This window comes from Pleurodeles waltl, chromosome 12 (assembly GCF_031143425.1).
Source record: "Pleurodeles waltl isolate 20211129_DDA chromosome 12, aPleWal1.hap1.20221129, whole genome shotgun sequence".
In the NCBI taxonomy this organism is placed as follows: Eukaryota; Metazoa; Chordata; class Amphibia; order Caudata; family Salamandridae; genus Pleurodeles; species Pleurodeles waltl.
The window spans coordinates 22,181,670-22,198,811 of record NC_090451.1 but is presented as its reverse complement, the minus strand read 5'-3'; the positions used below and the strand labels follow the sequence as shown (position 1 = coordinate 22,198,811).

General features: G+C 58.0%; 1 protein-coding gene across 1 annotated transcript in view; it reads left to right on the top strand.

Annotated features, from left to right (window-relative positions):
* The first annotated feature begins 230 nt into the window (after positions 1-230).
* The window catches only part of WDR18 (WD repeat domain 18), a 159,866-nt gene continuing 142,954 nt past the window's right edge, over positions 231-17,142 (top strand). The window contains exons 1-2 of the mRNA XM_069216405.1: positions 231-583; positions 16,539-16,649. Of these exons, the coding sequence (XP_069072506.1) occupies positions 368-583; positions 16,539-16,649 (327 nt within the window). The 5' untranslated portion in view covers positions 231-367. The remainder of the gene's footprint in view (positions 584-16,538; positions 16,650-17,142) is intronic.

The following is a 17,142-nucleotide window of genomic DNA, read 5'->3' as shown; positions in this document are numbered from 1 at the left end:
GGTCCCAGTGATCTATATTCTAGCCTCCCCTCGCGTCTCGCTGATGCTGCGCGTACACTCTAGCCTCCCCTCGCGTCTCGCTGATGCTGCGCGTACACTCTAGTCCCCCTGCCGCCGACTCGCTGATGCTGCGCGTACACTCTAGCCTCCCCTCGCGTCTCGCTGATGCTGCGCGTACACTCTAGCCTCCCCTCGCGTCTCGCTGATGCTGCGCGTACACTCTAGCCTCCCCTCGCGTCTCGCTGATGCTGCGCGTACACTCTAGCCCCCCTGCCGCCGTCTCGCTGGTCCCGGTGCTGTGCATCTCTCCTCGGTGGTCTCCGCACCCCCTCTTTGCTCCCGGTGCCCCTCCTCTCCCCCCGGGACCATGCCGGCACCCCCGGGCCCGGAGCTGGCCCTGTCCTCGGACTCCGGGCTCCCGCTCTCGGCCTGCGCGGCCTGGGAGCTGCAGTCGGGCTCGGCCCTCGGCTCCTTCCGCGGGGCGGGCTCGGGGCCCCGGGCCCTGGCGCTGCTGGGCGGGGAGCACCTGCTGGGGGCGCAGCCGGGCAAGAGCTGCATCAACGTGTGGGAGCTGCGGCGCCCGGTGAGCCCCGGGGGGGGGGGGGGGTGATGTGTCTGGGGTACACAGGGCAGGTGGTACGTGCTGCACCGGTGTTACATGTGTCTGGGTACACAGGGCTGGTGGGATGGGCTGCACCGGTGTTACATGTGTCTGGGGTACACAGGGGAGGTGGGATGTGCTGCACCGGTGTTACATGTGTCTGGGGTACACAGGGAAGGTGGGATGGGCTGCACCGGTGTTACATGTGTCTGGGGTACACAGGGAAGGTGGGATGGGCTGCACCGGTGTTACATGTGTCTGGAGTACACAGGGCAGGTGGTACGTGCTGCACCGGTGTTACATGTGTCTGGGGTACACAGGGAAGGTGGGATGGGCTGCACCGGTGTTACATGTGTCTGGGGTACACAGGGAAGGTGGGATGGGCTGCACCGGTGTTACATGTGTCTGGGGTACACAGGGAAGGTGGGATGGGCTGCACCGGTGTTACATGTGTCTGGGGTACACAGGGCAGGTGGTATGTGCTGCACCGGTGTTACATTTGTCTGGGTTACACAGGGCAGGTGGTACGGTGTGTACCTGTGTTACATGTGTCTGGGGTACACAGGGCAGGTGGGATGGGCTGCACCGGTGTTACATGTGTCTGGGGTACACAGGGCAGGTGGTATGTGCTGCACCGGTGTTACATTTGTCTGGGTTACACAGGGCAGGTGGTACGGTGTGTACCTGTGTTACATGTGTCTGGGGTACACAGGGCAGGTGGTACGTGCTGCACCGGTGTTACATGTGTCTGGGTACACAGGGCAGGTGGTACGGTGTGTACCTGTGTTACATGTGTCTGGGGTACACAGGGCAGGTGGTATGTGCTGCACTGGTGTTACATGTGTCTGGGTACACAGGGCAGGTGGTACGTGCTGCACTGGTGTTACATGTGTCTGGGGTACACAGGGCAGGTGGTACGGGCTGCACCGGTGTTACATGTGTCTGGAGTACACAGGGCAGGTGGGATGGGCTGCACCGGTGTTACATGTGTCTGGGGTACACAGGGCAGGTGGTAGGTGCTGCACCGGTGTTACATGTGTCTGGGTACACAGGGCTGGTGGGATGGGCTGCACCGGTGTTACATGTGTCTGGGTTACACAGGGCAGGTGGTATGTGCTGCACCGGTGTTACATGTGTCTGGGTTACACAGGGCAGGTGGGATGGGCTGCACCGGTGTTACATGTGTCTGGGTTACACAGGGCAGGTGGTGTGGGCTGCACTGGTGTTACATGTGTCTGGGGTACACAGGGCAGGTGGTATGTGCTGCACCGGTGTTACATGTGTCTGGGGTACACAGGGGAGGTGGGATGGGCTGCACCGGTGTTACATGTGTCTGGGGTACACAGGGCAGGTGGGATGGGCTGCACTGGTGTTACATGTGTCTGGGGTACACAGGGCAGGTGGGATGGGCTGCACCGGTGTTACATGTGTCTGGGGTACACAGGGCAGGTGGTATGTGCTGCACCGGTGTTACATGTGTCTGGGGTACACAGGGGAGGTGGGATGGGCTGCACCGGTGTTACATGTGTCTGGGGTACACAGGGGAGGTGGGATGTGCTGCACTTGTGTTACATGTGTCTGGGGTACACAGGGCAGGTGGTATGTGCTGCACCGGTGTTACATGTGTCTGGAGTACACAGGGCAGGTGGTATGTGCTGCACCAGTGTTACATGTGTCTGGGGTACACAGGGCAGGTGGTATGTGCTGCACCGGTGTTACATGTGTCTGGGTTACACAGGGCAGGTGGTGTGGGCTGCACTGGTGTTACATGTGTCTGGGGTACACAGGGCAGGTGGTATGTGCTGCACCGGTGTTACATGTGTCTGGGTTACACAGGGCAGGTGGTGTGGGCTGCACTGGTGTTACATGTGTCTGGGTTACACAGGGCAGGTGGGATGGGCTGCACCGGTGTTACATGTGTCTGGGGTACACAGGGCAGGTGGTATGTGCTGCACCGGTGTTACATGTGTCTGGGGTACACAGGGCAGGTGGGATGGGCTGCACTGGTGTTACATGTGTCTGGGGTACACAGGGCAGGTGGTATGTGCTGCACCGGTGTTACATGTGTCTGGGGTGCACAGGGCAGGTGGTACAGGCTGCACCGGTGTTACATCTGTCTGGAGTACACAGGGCAGGTGGGATGGGCTGCCCCGGTGTTACATGTGTCTGGGGTACACGGGGCAGGTGGGATGTGCTGCACCGGTGTTACATGTGTCTGGGGTACACGGGGCAGGTGGGATGGGCTGCACCGGTGTTACATGTGTCTGGGGTACACAGGGCAGGTGGTATGTGCTGCACCGGTGTTACATGTGTCTGGGTTACACAGGGCAGGTGGTGTGGGCTGCACTGGTGTTACATGTGTCTGGGGTACACAGGGCAGGTGGTATGTGCTGCACCGGTGTTACATGTGTCTGGGGTACACAGGGGAGGTGGGATGGGCTGCACCGGTGTTACATGTGTCTGGGGTACACAGGGCAGGTGGGATGGGCTGCACTGGTGTTACATGTGTCTGGGGTACACAGGGCAGGTGGGATGGGCTGCACCGGTGTTACATGTGTCTGGGGTACACAGGGCAGGTGGTATGTGCTGCACCGGTGTTACATGTGTCTGGGGTACACAGGGGAGGTGGGATGGGCTGCACCGGTGTTACATGTGTCTGGGGTACACAGGGGAGGTGGGATGTGCTGCACTTGTGTTACATGTGTCTGGGGTACACAGGGCAGGTGGTATGTGCTGCACCGGTGTTACATGTGTCTGGAGTACACAGGGCAGGTGGTATGTGCTGCACCAGTGTTACATGTGTCTGGGGTACACAGGGCAGGTGGTATGTGCTGCACCGGTGTTACATGTGTCTGGGTTACACAGGGCAGGTGGTGTGGGCTGCACTGGTGTTACATGTGTCTGGGGTACACAGGGCAGGTGGTGTGGGCTGCACTGGTGTTACATGTGTCTGGGGTACACAGGGCAGGTGGTATGTGCTGCACCGGTGTTACATGTGTCTGGGTTACACAGGGCAGGTGGTGTGGGCTGCACTGGTGTTACATGTGTCTGGGTTACACAGGGCAGGTGGGATGGGCTGCACCGGTGTTACATGTGTCTGGGGTACACAGGGCAGGTGGTATGTGCTGCACCGGTGTTACATGTGTCTGGGGTACACAGGGCAGGTGGGATGGGCTGCACTGGTGTTACATGTGTCTGGGGTACACAGGGCAGGTGGTATGTGCTGCACCGGTGTTACATGTGTCTGGGGTGCACAGGGCAGGTGGTACAGGCTGCACCGGTGTTACATCTGTCTGGAGTACACAGGGCAGGTGGGATGGGCTGCCCCGGTGTTACATGTGTCTGGGGTACACGGGGCAGGTGGGATGGGCTGCACCGGTGTTACATGTGTCTGGGGTACACAGGGCAGGTGGTATGTGTGTACTGGTGTTACATGTGTCTTTAGTACACAGGGCAGGTGGTACGTGCTGCACCGGTGTTACATGTGTCTGGGGTACACAGGGCAGGTGGGATGGGCTGCACTGGTGTTACATGTGTCTGGGGTACACAGGGCAGGTGGGATGGGCTGCACCGGTGTTACATGTGTCTGGGGTACACAGGGCAGGTGGGATGGGCTGCACTGGTGTTACATGTGTCTGGGGTACACAGGGCAGGTGGGATGGGCTGCACCGGTGTTACATGTGTCTGGGGTACACAGGGCAGGTGGTACGTGCTGCACCGGTGTTACATGTGTCTGGGGTACACAGGGCAGGTGGGATGTGCTGCACCGGTGTTACATGTGTCTGGGGTACACAGGGCAGGTGGGATGGGCTGCACCGGTGTTACATGTGTCTGGGTACACAGGGCAGGTGGTACGTGCTGCACTGGTGTTACATGTGTCTGGGGTACACAGGGCAGGTGGGATGGGCTGCACCGGTGTTACATGTGTCTGGGGTACACAGGGCAGGTGGGATGGGCTGCACCGGTGTTACATGTGTCTGGGGTACACAGGGCAGGTGGGATGGGCTGCACCGGTGTTACATGTGTCTGGGGTACACAGGGCAGGTGGTACGTGCTGCACCGGTGTTACATGTGTCTGGAGTACACAGGGCAGGTGGGATGGGCTGCACCGGTGTTACATGTGTCTGGGGTACACAGGGCAGGTGGGATGGGCTGCACCGGTGTTACATGTGTCTGGGGTACACAGGGCAGGTGGGATGGGCTGCACCGGTGTTACATGTGTCTGGGGTACACAGGGCAGGTGGGATGGGCTGCACCGGTGTTACATGTGTCTGGGGTACACAGGGCAGGTGGTACGTGCTGCACCGGTGTTACATGTGTCTGGGGTACACAGGGCAGGTGGGATGGGCTGCACCGGTGTTACATGTGTCTGGGGTACACAGGGCAGGTGGTACGTGCTGCACCGGTGTTACATGTGTCTGGGGTACACAGGGCAGGTGGGATGGGCTGCACCGGTGTTACATGTGTCTGGGGTACACAGGGCAGGTGGTACGTGCTGCACCGGTGTTACATGTGTCTGGAGTACACAGGGCAGGTGGGATGGGCTGCACCGGTGTTACATGTGTCTGGGGTACACAGGGCAGGTGGGATGGGCTGCACCGGTGTTACATGTGTCTGGAGTACACAGGGCAGGTGGGATGGGCTGCACCGGTGTTACATGTGTCTGGGGTACACAGGGCAGGTGGGATGGGCTGCACCGGTGTTACATGTGTCTGGGGTACACAGGGCAGGTGGGATGGGCTGCACCGGTGTTACATGTGTCTGGGGTACACAGGGCAGGTGGTACGTGCTGCACCGGTGTTACATGTGTCTGGAGTACACAGGGCAGGTGGGATGGGCTGCACCGGTGTTACATGTGTCTGGGTACACAGGGCAGGTGGTATGTGCTGCACCGGTGTTACATGTGTCTGGAGTACACAGGGCAGGTGGGATGGGCTGCACCGGTGTTACATGTGTCTGGGGTACACGGCAGGTGGTACGTGCTGCACCGGTGTTACATGTGTCTGGAGTACACAGGGCAGGTGGGATGGGCTGCACCGGTGTTACATGTGTCTGGGTACACAGGGCAGGTGGTATGTGTGTACTGGTGTTACATGTGTCTGGAGTACACAGGGGAGGTGGTATGTGCTGCACTGGTGTTACATGTGTCTGGGGTACACAGGGAAGGTGGGATGGGCTGCACCGGTGTTACATGTGTCTGGGGTACACAGGGCAGGTTGGATGGGCTGCACCGGTGTTACATGTGTCTGGGGTACACAGGGCAGGTGGGATGGGCTGCACCGGTGTTACATGTGTCTGGGGTACACAGGGCAGGTGGGATGGGCTGCACCGGTGTTACATGTGTCTGGGGTACACAGGGCAGGTGGGATGGGCTGCACCGGTGTTACATGTGTCTGGGGTACACAGGGCAGGTGGGATGGGCTGCACCGGTGTTACATGTGTCTGGGGTACACAGGGCAGGTGGTATGTGTGTACTGGTGTTACATGTGTCTGGAGTACACAGGGCAGGTGGTATGTGCTGCACTGGTGTTACATGTGTGTGGAGTACACAGGGCAGGTGGTATGTGCTGCACCGGTGTTACATGTGTCTGGGGTACACAGGGCAGGTGGTATGTGTGTACTGGTGTTACATGTGTCTGGGGTACACAGGGCAGGTGGTACGTGCTGCACCGGTGTTACATGTGTCTGGGGTACACAGGGCAGGTGGTACGTGCTGCACCGGTGTTACATGTGTCTGGGGTACACAGGGCAGGTGGTAGGTGCTGCACCGGTGTTACATGTGTCTGGGTACACAGGGCAGGTGGGATGGGCTGCACTGGTGTTACATGTGTCTGGGGTGCACAGGGCAGGTGGTACGTGCTGCACCGGTGTTACATGTGTCTGGGTACACAGGGCAGGTGGTACGGTGTGTACCGGTGTTACATGTGTCTGGGTACACAGGGCAGGTGGGATGGGCTGCACTGGTGTTACATGTGTCTGGGGTGCACAGGGCAGGTGGTACGTGCTGCACCGGTGTTACATGTGTCTGGGTACACAGGGCAGGTGGTACGGTGTGTACCGGTGTTACATGTGTCTGGGGTACACAGGGCAGGTGGTATGTGCTGCACTGGTGTTACATGTGTCTGGGTACACAGGGCAGGTGGTACGTGCTGCACTGGTGTTACATGTGTCTGGGGTACACAGGGCAGGTGGTACGGGCTGCACCGGTGTTACATGTGTCTGGGTACACAGGGCAGGTGGTACGTGCTGCACTGGTGTTACATGTGTCTGGGGTACACAGGGCAGGTGGTATGTGCTGCACTGGTGTTACATGTGTCTGGGGTACACAGGGCAGGTGGGATGGGCTGCACCGGTGTTACATGTGTCTGGGGTACACAGGGCAGGTGGTACGGTGTGTACCGGTGTTACATGTGTCTGGGGTACACAGGGCAGGTGGTATGTGCTGCACTGGTGTTACATGTGTCTGGGTACATAGGGCAGGTGGTACGTGCTGCACTGGCGTTACATGTGTCTGGGGTACACAGGGCAGGTGGTATGTGCTGCACTGGTGTTACATGTGTCTGGGGTACACAGGGCTGGTGGGATGGGCTGCACCGGTGTTACATGTGTCTGGGGTACACAGGGCAGGTGGTATGTGCTGCACCGGTGTTGTGTCTGGGGTACACAGGGCAGGTGGGATGGGCTGCACTGGTGTTACATGTGTCTGGGGTACACAGGGTAGGTGGGATGGGCTGCACCGGTGTTACATGTGTCTGGGGTACGCAGGGCAGGTGGGATGGGCTGCACCGGTGTTACATGTGTCTGGGGTACACAGGGCAGGTGGTATGTGCTGCACTGGTGTTACATGTGTCTGGGGTACACAGGGCAGGTGGTATGTGCTGCACTGGTGTTACATGTGTCTGGGGTACACAGGGCAGGTGGGATGGGCTGCACCGGTGTTACATGTGTCTGGGGTACACAGGGCAGGTGGTACAGGCTGCACCGGTGTTACATGTGTCTGGGGTACACAGGGCAGGTGGGATGGGCTGTACCAGTGTTACATGTGTCTGGGGTACACAGGGCAGGTGGGATGTGCTCCACCGGTGTTACATGTGTCTGGGTAAGGGTAGGTCGCTCCCCCTGCCGCTGCAGCTCCTCCAAGTTCCCGAGTTCCTGTGTTCCTGAGACCCACCTAACTGTAAGTACCCCCCTCCTCCCAGCCCCTCGCCCTGCCCCGCGCCACTCACCTTCTCTCCTGCTCCTGCTTCTTTTCCTCCTCTCTGTCTCTTCCTCCTCGCTCCCCCTCTGCAATCTTCTTCTGTGTTCTTCTGTTCTTCTCTTCTGTTCTTCTGTTCTTCCCTTCTGTTCTTCTGTGTTCTTCCGGTCTTCTGTGTTCTTCTTCTCTGTTCTTCTCGGTGCTTCTGTGTTCTTCTTCTTGGTTCTTCTGTGTTCTTCTCTGCTCTTCTCTGCTCTTCTCTGCTCTTCTCTGCTCTTCTCTGCTCTTCTCTTCTCTGCTCTTCTCTGCTCTTCTCTGCTCTTCTCTGCTCTTCTCTGCTCTTCTCTGCTCTTCTGCTCCTCTGTCTTCTGTTCTCCTGTCTTCGGCTCTTCTACCTCCTCCGTCTTCTTCCCCCGAGCCTGCCCTGCTGCTCCTTCCTCATCCCCCTCCCTCACTCGCCTCCCCCTCTCTCACCCCTAGCTAACCCGTTCGCTATCTACCTCCCTCACTCCTCCTATCTTCCTATCTCTCTAGCTCCCTATCTCACTATCTAACTCCCCCACTCTCCACCTCCTCCTACCTATCTGTCTATCTATTTCCCTATCTATCGACTTCTCTATCTATTTTCTCTATCTATTTCTCTATCTCTCCCCCCCTCCCGCCACACCCTCTACTACCTATCTCCCTATCCTCTCACTCTACCTCTCTCCCTCACCCACCTCTACAACCCCCCCTCCCCTATCTTCACAACCCTACTCCTATCTCTCTCCCTAATCTCCAAACCTCCTAACACTCACCCTCCTCCACCCTAAACCCCCTCCCCCAGCTCCTCTCACTCTACCTGTCCCCCCCCCTCCCTCGCGCTTTCCCGCCGCGACCTCCTGCACGCCCCCGCCCCCCAGCTCCCATTCGCCCCCAGCTGACCCCTCCCCCCCCCTCCTACCTCTTATGGCGGCCGCTGCGCGACTGCGCAGCGGGCACGCCGCTGGCGCGCCGGAGGCGCGCCAGAGGCAAGCCCGTCTGCGCCCGTCCGCGCCTGGCCCGCGCCCAGCGCCACGACCCCTGGTCCCCAGCTCCCCCAAGCCCCGCTGATCCGCTACGACCCCACCACCCTCCACGCCCTCAACCCAGGGCGCTCCAAAACCTGCTTCCTAGCTCACCCCAAACGCACCCATGGACCCTTCGCCTGCAACTCCTGCAAACGCATCTTCCACCACGCAACTACCACGACCACAAGCCCACGCGCCATCAACCACCTCAAGTGCATCCTGGTCAACGCTCGTTCCGTCCACAAGCACGCCGTTGAACTTTGGGACCTCCTGGACTCCACAGCCCCGGACGTCGCCTTCATCACGGAGACCTGGATGAACGCCTCCTCTGCTCCAGACATCGCTACCGCCATCCCCGAAGGCTACAAGATCTCCAGAAAAGACCGCACCAACCAAGTAGGAGGAGGTGTCGCCATCATCTTCAAAGACTCCATCAGCGTCACCACCTCCACCGAAGACCCCCCCCTCGCCGCTGAACACCTGCATTTTCAGATTCGCACCGACCCAAGGACCACCCTCAGAGGATCCCTCGTCTACCGTCCTCCCGGACCTCGCGCCTCTTTCAGCGACGCCATCGCCGACTTCATCTCCCCGCACGCCCTCGCCTCACCGGACTACATCCTCCTAGGCGACCTCAACTTCCATCTGGAACAAAACAACGACCCCAACACCACCACCCTGCTCGACAACCTCGCCAACCTCGGCCTCAAACAACTGGTGAACACCGCCACCCACATCGCCGGACACACGCTCGACCCTATCTTCTCCGCCAGCAAACACGTCTTCTTCAGCCACACCTCTGCCCTACACTGGACCGACCACAGCTGCGTCCACTTCACATTCCGACGCGAGACCTCCCACCTCCGCACTCAACCCATCCCTCGTCGACAGTGGAACAAGATCCCTGAAGAGCAACTCTTCTCCGCTCTCGCCGCCAACCAACCCACCCTCACCACCGACCCCCAACGACGCAGCTCTCAACCTCACAAACTGGATCTCCAACTGCGCTGACAACCTTGCTCCCCTCAAACGCACGCATCGACAGACCAACACCAAAAAACCTCTCTGGTTCTCTGACACCCTCAAAGAATCAAAGAAAACTTGTCGTGCCCTTGAGAAGGCCTGGCGCAAGGACCACACCGCTGACAACATGACCGCCCTCAAGAACGCTACACGCGAACACCACCACCTGATCCGCACTGCCAAAAGGAACTTTTTCACCGACAGACTAGACAAAAACAGCCACAACAGCAGAGAACTCTTCAGCATCGTCAAAGAGTTCTCCAACCCCAGCGCCAACGCCGTCACGCCCTCACAGGATTTGTGCGAATCCCTCGCCACTTTCTTCCATCGCAAGATCAGCGACCTCCACGACAGCTTCGGACACCAGACCCAACCATACACCACTGAACCCGCTTCCCCGGACATCACCCTCAACAACTGGACCCACATCAACACGGAAGAAACCAAATCCATCATGAACTCTATCCACTCCGGCGCCCCTTCGGACCCCTGCCCGCACTTCATCTTTAACAAAGCCGACGACATCATCGCCCGCACCTCCAGACCGTCATCAACTCTTCTTTTTCTTCTGCTACCTTCCCCGAATGCTGGAAGCACGCTGAAGTCAACGCCCTACTAAAGAAACCTACGGCTGACCCAAGCGACCTGAAAAACTTCCGCCCCATCTCTCTTCTACCTTTCCCAGCCAAGGTAATAGAAAAGACCGTCAACAAACAGCTGACCACCTTCCTGGAAGACAACAACCTGCTCGACCCTTCACAAACCGGATTCCGAACCAACCACAGCACGGAAACCGCCCTCATCTCAGTCACAGACGACATCAGAACCCTGATGGACAACGGTGAAACAGTCGCCCTCATTCTCCTCGACCTCTCGGCTGCCTTTGACACCGTCTGTCACCGCACCCTAATCACCCGCCTATGCTCCACCGGGATCCAAGGCCAGGCCCTGGACTGGATCGCCTCCTTCCTCGCTAACCGCTCCCAAAGAGTTTACCTCCCTCCGTTTCGCTCAGAACCCACCAAGATCATCTGCGGCGTACCTCAAGGCTCATCACTCAGCCCGACACTCTTCAATGTCTACATGAGCCCCCTCGCCGACATCGTACGCAAGCACGACATCATCATCATCACCTCCTACGCCGACGACACCCAACTTGTACTCTCCCTCACCAAGGACCCCGCCAGCGCCAAGACCATCCTACAAGAGGGTATGAAGGACGTCGCAGATTGGATGAGGCTCAGCCGCCTAAAGCTGAACTCTGAAAAAACGGAAGTCCTCATCCTCGGCAACACCCCGTCCGCCTGGGACGACTCCTGGTGGCCCACGGCCCTCGGCACCGCACCGACCCCCGCAGACCACGCCCGCAACCTCGGCTTCATCTTGGACCCTCTTCTCACCATGACCAAGCAAGTCAACGCCGTGTCCTCCGCCTGCTTCCTCACTCTCCGCATGCTCCGCAAGATCTTCCGCTGGATCCCCGCCGACACCAGAAAAACCGTGACCCACGCCCTTGTCACGAGTCGCCTGGACTACGGCAACACCCTCTACGCCGGGACCACCGCCAAACTCCAAAACCGCCTGCAACGCATCCAAAACGCCTCGGCCCGCCTCATCCTCGACGTACCCCGCAACAGCCACATCTCCGCACACCTGAGACACCTGCATTGGCTCCCAGTCAGCAAAAGGATCACCTTCCGTCTTCTCACCCACGCACACAAAGCCCTCCACAACAAGGGACCGGAATACCTCAACAGACGCCTCAGCTTCTACGTCCCCACCCGCCCCCTCCGCTCCGCTGGCCTCGCACTTGCTGCCGTCCCTCGCACCCGCCGCTCCACGGCGGGTGGGAGATCTTTCTCCTTCCTGGCGGCCAAGACCTGGAACTCCCTCCCCACCAGCCTCAGGACCACCCAGGACCACTCCGCTTTCCGGAGACTCCTAAAGACTTGGCTGTTCGAGCAGCGATAACGCCCCCTTTCCCCCCTAGCGCCTTGAGACCCGCACGGGTGAGTAGCGCGCTTTATAAATGTTAATGATTTGATTTGATTCTGGGTACACAGGGCAGGTGGTATGTGCTGCACATGTTTTACATGTGTCTGGAGTACACAGGGCAGGTGGTATGTGCTGCACCAGTGTTACATGTGTCTGGGGTACACAGGGCAGGTGGTATGTGCTGCACTGGTGTTACATGTGTCTGGGTTACACAGGGCAGGTGGTACAGGCTGCACCGGTGTTACATGTGTCTGGGGTACACAGGGCAGGTGGGATGGGCTGCACTGGTGTTACATGTGTCTGGGTTACACAGGGCAGGTGGGATGGGCTGCACCGGTGTTACATGTGTCTGGGGTACACAGGGCAGGTGGTACGTGCTGCACCGGTGTTACATGTGTCTGGGGTACACAGGGCAGGTGGGATGGGCTGCACTGGTGTTACATGTGTCTGGGGTACACAGGGCAGGTGGTATGTGTGTACTGGTGTTACATGTGTCTGGGTTACACAGGGCAGGTGGTATGTGCTGCACTGGTGTTACATGTGTCTGGGTTACACAGGGCAGGTGGTGTGGGCTGCACCAGTGTTACATGTGTCTGGGGTACACAGGGCAGGTGGGATGGGCTGCACTGGTGTTACATGTGTCTGGGGTACACAGGGCAGGTGGTACGTGCTGCACCGGTGTTACATGTGTCTGGGGTACACAGGGCAGGTGGTACGGTGTGTACCGGTGTTGCATGTGTCTGGGGTACACAGGGCAGGTGGTATGTGTGTACTGGTGTTACATGTGTCTGGGTTACACAGGGCAGGTGGTATGTGCTGCACTGGTGTTACATGTGTCTGGGTTACACAGGGCAGGTGGTGTGGGCTGCACCAGTGTTACATGTGTCTGGGGTACACAGGGCAGGTGGGATGGGCTGCACTGGTGTTACATGTGTCTGGGGTACACAGGGCAGGTGGTATGTGCTGCACCGGTGTTACATGTGTCTGGGGTGCACAGGGCAGGTGGTATGTGCTGCACCGGTGTTACATGTGTCTGGGGTACACAGGGCAGGTGGTATGTGTGTACTGGTGTTACATGTGTCTGGAGTACACAGGGCAGGTGGTATGTGCTGCACTGGTGTTACATGTGTCTGGAGTACACAGGGCAGGTGGTATGTGCTGCACCGGTGTTACATGTGTCTGGGTACACAGGGCAGGTGGTAGGTGCTGCACCGGTGTTACATGTGTCTGGGTACACAGGGCAGGTGGGATGGGCTGCACTGGTGTTACATGTGTCTGGGGTACACAGGGCAGGTGGTAGGTGCTGCACCGGTGTTACATGTGTCTGGGTACACAGGGCAGGTGGGATGGGCTGCACTGGTGTTACATGTGTCTGGGGTACACAGGGCAGGTGGTAGGTGCTGCACCGGTGTTACATGTGTCTGGGTACACAGGGCAGGTGGGATGGGCTGCACTGGTGTTACATGTGTCTGGGGTACACAGGGCAGGTGGGATGGGCTGCACCGGTGTTACATGTGTCTGGGGTACACAGGGCAGGTGGGATGGGCGGCACCGGTGTTACATGTGTCTGGGTTACACAGGGCAGGTGGTATGGGCTGCACCGGTGTTACATGTGTCTGGGGTACACAGGGCAGGTGGGATGGGCTGCACCGGTGTTACATGTGTCTGGGGTACACAGGGCAGGTGGGATGGGCGGCACCGGTGTTACATGTGTCTGGGTTACACAGGGCAGGTGGTATGGGCTGCACCGGTGTTACATGTGTGTGGAGTACACAGGGCAGGTGGTACGTGCTGCACTGGTGTTACATGTGTCTGGGGTACACAAGGCAGGTGGGATGGGCTGCACCGGTGTTACATGTGTCTGGGGTACCCAGGGCAGGTGGTACGGGCTGCACCGGTGTTACATGTGTCTGGAGTACACAGGGCAGGTGGTACGGGCTGCACCGGTGTTACATGTGTCTGGAGTACACAGGGCAGGTGGTACGGGCTGCACCGGTGTTACATGTGTCTGGAGTACACAGGGCAGGTGGTATGTGTGTACTGGTGTTACATGTGTCTGGGGTACACAGGGCAGGTGGTATGTGTGTACTGGTGTTACATGTGTCTGGGGTACACAGGGCAGGTGGGATGGGCTGCACCGGTGTTACATGTGTCTTGGGTACACAGGGCAGGTGGTATGTGTGTACTGGTGTTACATGTGTCTGGAGTACACAGGGCAGGTGGTATGGGCTGCACCAGTGTTACATGTGTCTGGAGTACATAGGGCAGGTGGGATGGGCTGCACTGGTGTTACATGTGTGTGGAGTACACAGGGCAGGTGGTATGGGCTGCACCGGTGTTAAATGTGTCTGGGGTACACAGGGCAGGTGGTATGGGCTGCACCGGTGTTAAATGTGTCTGGGGTACACAGGGCAGGTGGTATGTGCTGCACCAGTGTTACATGTGTCTGGGGTACACAGGGCAGGTGGTACGTGCTGCACCGGTGTTACATGTGTCTGGGGTACACAGGGCAGGTGGTAGGTGCTGCACCGGTGTTACATGTGTCTGGGTACACAGGGCAGGTGGGATGGGCTGCACTGGTGTTACATGTGTCTGGGGTGCACAGGGCAGGTGGTACGTGCTGCACCGGTGTTACATGTGTCTGGGTACACAGGGCAGGTGGTACGGTGTGTACCTGTGTTACATGTGTCTGGGGTACACAGGGCAGGTGGTATGTGCTGCACTGGTGTTACATGTGTCTGGGTACACAGGGCAGGTGGTACGTGCTGCACTGGTGTTACATGTGTCTGGGGTACACAGGGCAGGTGGTACGGGCTGCACCGGTGTTACATGTGTCTGGAGTACACAGGGCAGGTGGGATGGGCTGCACCGGTGTTACATGTGTCTGGGGTACACAGGGCAGGTGGTAGGTGCTGCACCGGTGTTACATGTGTCTGGGTACACAGGGCAGGTGGGATGGGCTGCACTGGTGTTACATGTGTCTGGGTACACAGGGCAGGTGGTACGTGCTGCACTGGTGTTACATGTGTCTGGGGTACACAGGGCAGGTGGTATGTGCTGCACTGGTGTTACATGTGTCTGGGGTACACAGGGCAGGTGGGATGGGCTGCACCGGTGTTACATGTGTCTGGGGTACACAGGGCAGGTGGTACGTGCTGCACCGGTGTTACATGTGTCTGGGGTACACAGGGCAGGTGGTACGGTGTGTACCGGTGTTACATTTGTCTGGGGTACACAGGGCAGGTGGGATGTGCTGCACCGGTGTTACATGTGTGAAGTACACAGGGCAGGTGGTATGTGCTGCACCGGTGTTACATGTGTGAAGTACACAGGGCAGGTGGTATGTGCTGCACTGGTGTTACATATGTGAAATACACAGGGCAGGTGGTATGTGCTGCACATGTTTTACATGTGTCTGGGGTACACAGGGCAGGTGGTATGGGTTTCACCGGTGTTACATGATTCTGGGGTACACAGGGCAGATGGGATGTGTGTACTGGTGTTACATGTGTCTGGCGTACACAGGGCAGGTGGGATGGGCTGCACCGGTGTTACATGTGTCTGGGGTACACAGGGCAGGTGGTATGGGCTGCACTGGTGTTACATTTGTCTGGGGTACACAGGGCAGGTGGGATGTGCTGCACCGGTGTTACATGTGTCTGGGGTACACAGGGCAGGTGGTATGTGTGTACTGGTGTTACATGTGTCTGGGGTACACAGGGCAGGTGGTATGTGCTGCACTGGTGTTACATGTGTCTGGGGTACATAGGGCAGGTGGTATGTGCTGCCCCGGTGTTACATGTGTCTGGGGTACACAGGGCAGGTGGGATGTGCTGCACTGGTGTTACATGTGTCTGGGGTACACAGGGCAGGTGGTATGTGTGTACTGGTGTTACATGTGTCTGGAGTACACAGGGCAGGTGGTATGTGCTGCACCGGTGTTACATGTGTCTGGGGTGCACAAGGCAGGTGTTATGTGTGCACTGGTGTTACATGTATCTGGGTACATAGGGCAGGTGGGATGGGCTGCACTGGTGTTACATGTGTGGGGTACACAGGGCAGGTGGTATGTGTGTACTGGTGTTACATGTGTCTGGAGTACACAGGGCAGGTGGTATGTGTGTACTGGGAGATTGAGGTGTCCCGGATTCACAGGGCAGGTGGTATTTGGTGTACTTGTGATAGAGGTGTTTTCGGTACACAGTGCAGGTCATATTTGGTGTACTGGTAATATAGGTGTTTCTTGTGTCTGGGGTACATAAAACGTGGTATTTGATGTACTGGGGAGTAGAGGTGTCGAGTATGCAAGAAAGGTGGTATGTGGTGTAGTACGGTGCAGGTGTCTGGGTTGCACAGGGCAGGTGGTATGTAGAGTACAGGTGTCTGGTGGACAAGTGGTATTTGGTTGTATTCTGGCAGGAAGTGTCCGGGTACTCTGGGCAGGTAATATGAGTGCAGTGGGTGGCCTCTAAGAAGAGGATGAGACACTGGGGTGAGATGGTGTGTGGGGAATGGGGACACATTGGGGTCAGACGTTGTGTGGGAATGGGGTATAACCACTTCCTGTTCCACAGCCCTTTGCACTGATTGCCTGGGGTGGGAGCTAGAGAGCTTCTGGTTGGTTGGAGACTCCCCAAAGAACAGTAGTGACCGTGTCCCTGTTGTGTTGACACAGGACCAGCTGCAGCAGAAGATCATCTGCCCAGGGCCCGTGAACTGCCTAGCAGCGTCTCCGAATGGCCTCTACCTGGCAGCAGGAATGGCTGAGAGCATCTACTTGTGGGAGGTAAGGAGACCCCAGGCTTGACAGAGAGCATCTACCTGTGGGGGGTAAAGAGGCACCTGGCAGCAGGTCCTTTAATCCGAGGGTGGACACACTGGAGCGCAAGCCTTGTGGAGAGATGTCATGGTGGGGGGTATTTCAGAAGAAGTGAAAGTGCACTAGGTGAGCTGTTCGTGCAGAACTGCGGAGTTGAGAGTACCCAGAGACAGAGGTCGGTGTGGTGTAAGAGCAATGGGGGCTCGGGGTCCAAGCAGTGGCATGCGTGAGTAAGATCTGCTTATGGCTTTATTATAATGTACCATTTGTTTTGAAATTAACAATTGGCTGAATATGGACAAGTGACCACCTCACACCAATCAAGAGACTATAATACATTTATGAAGCGCTCATATGGCTTCGGAGAGGTGTCCCAGCGTTACCGGCCCTAACAAACACAGACAACTGAAATGCCACCGAGGGGGGTCACTAGTTATCAAACAGATAGGTTTGAAGGAGT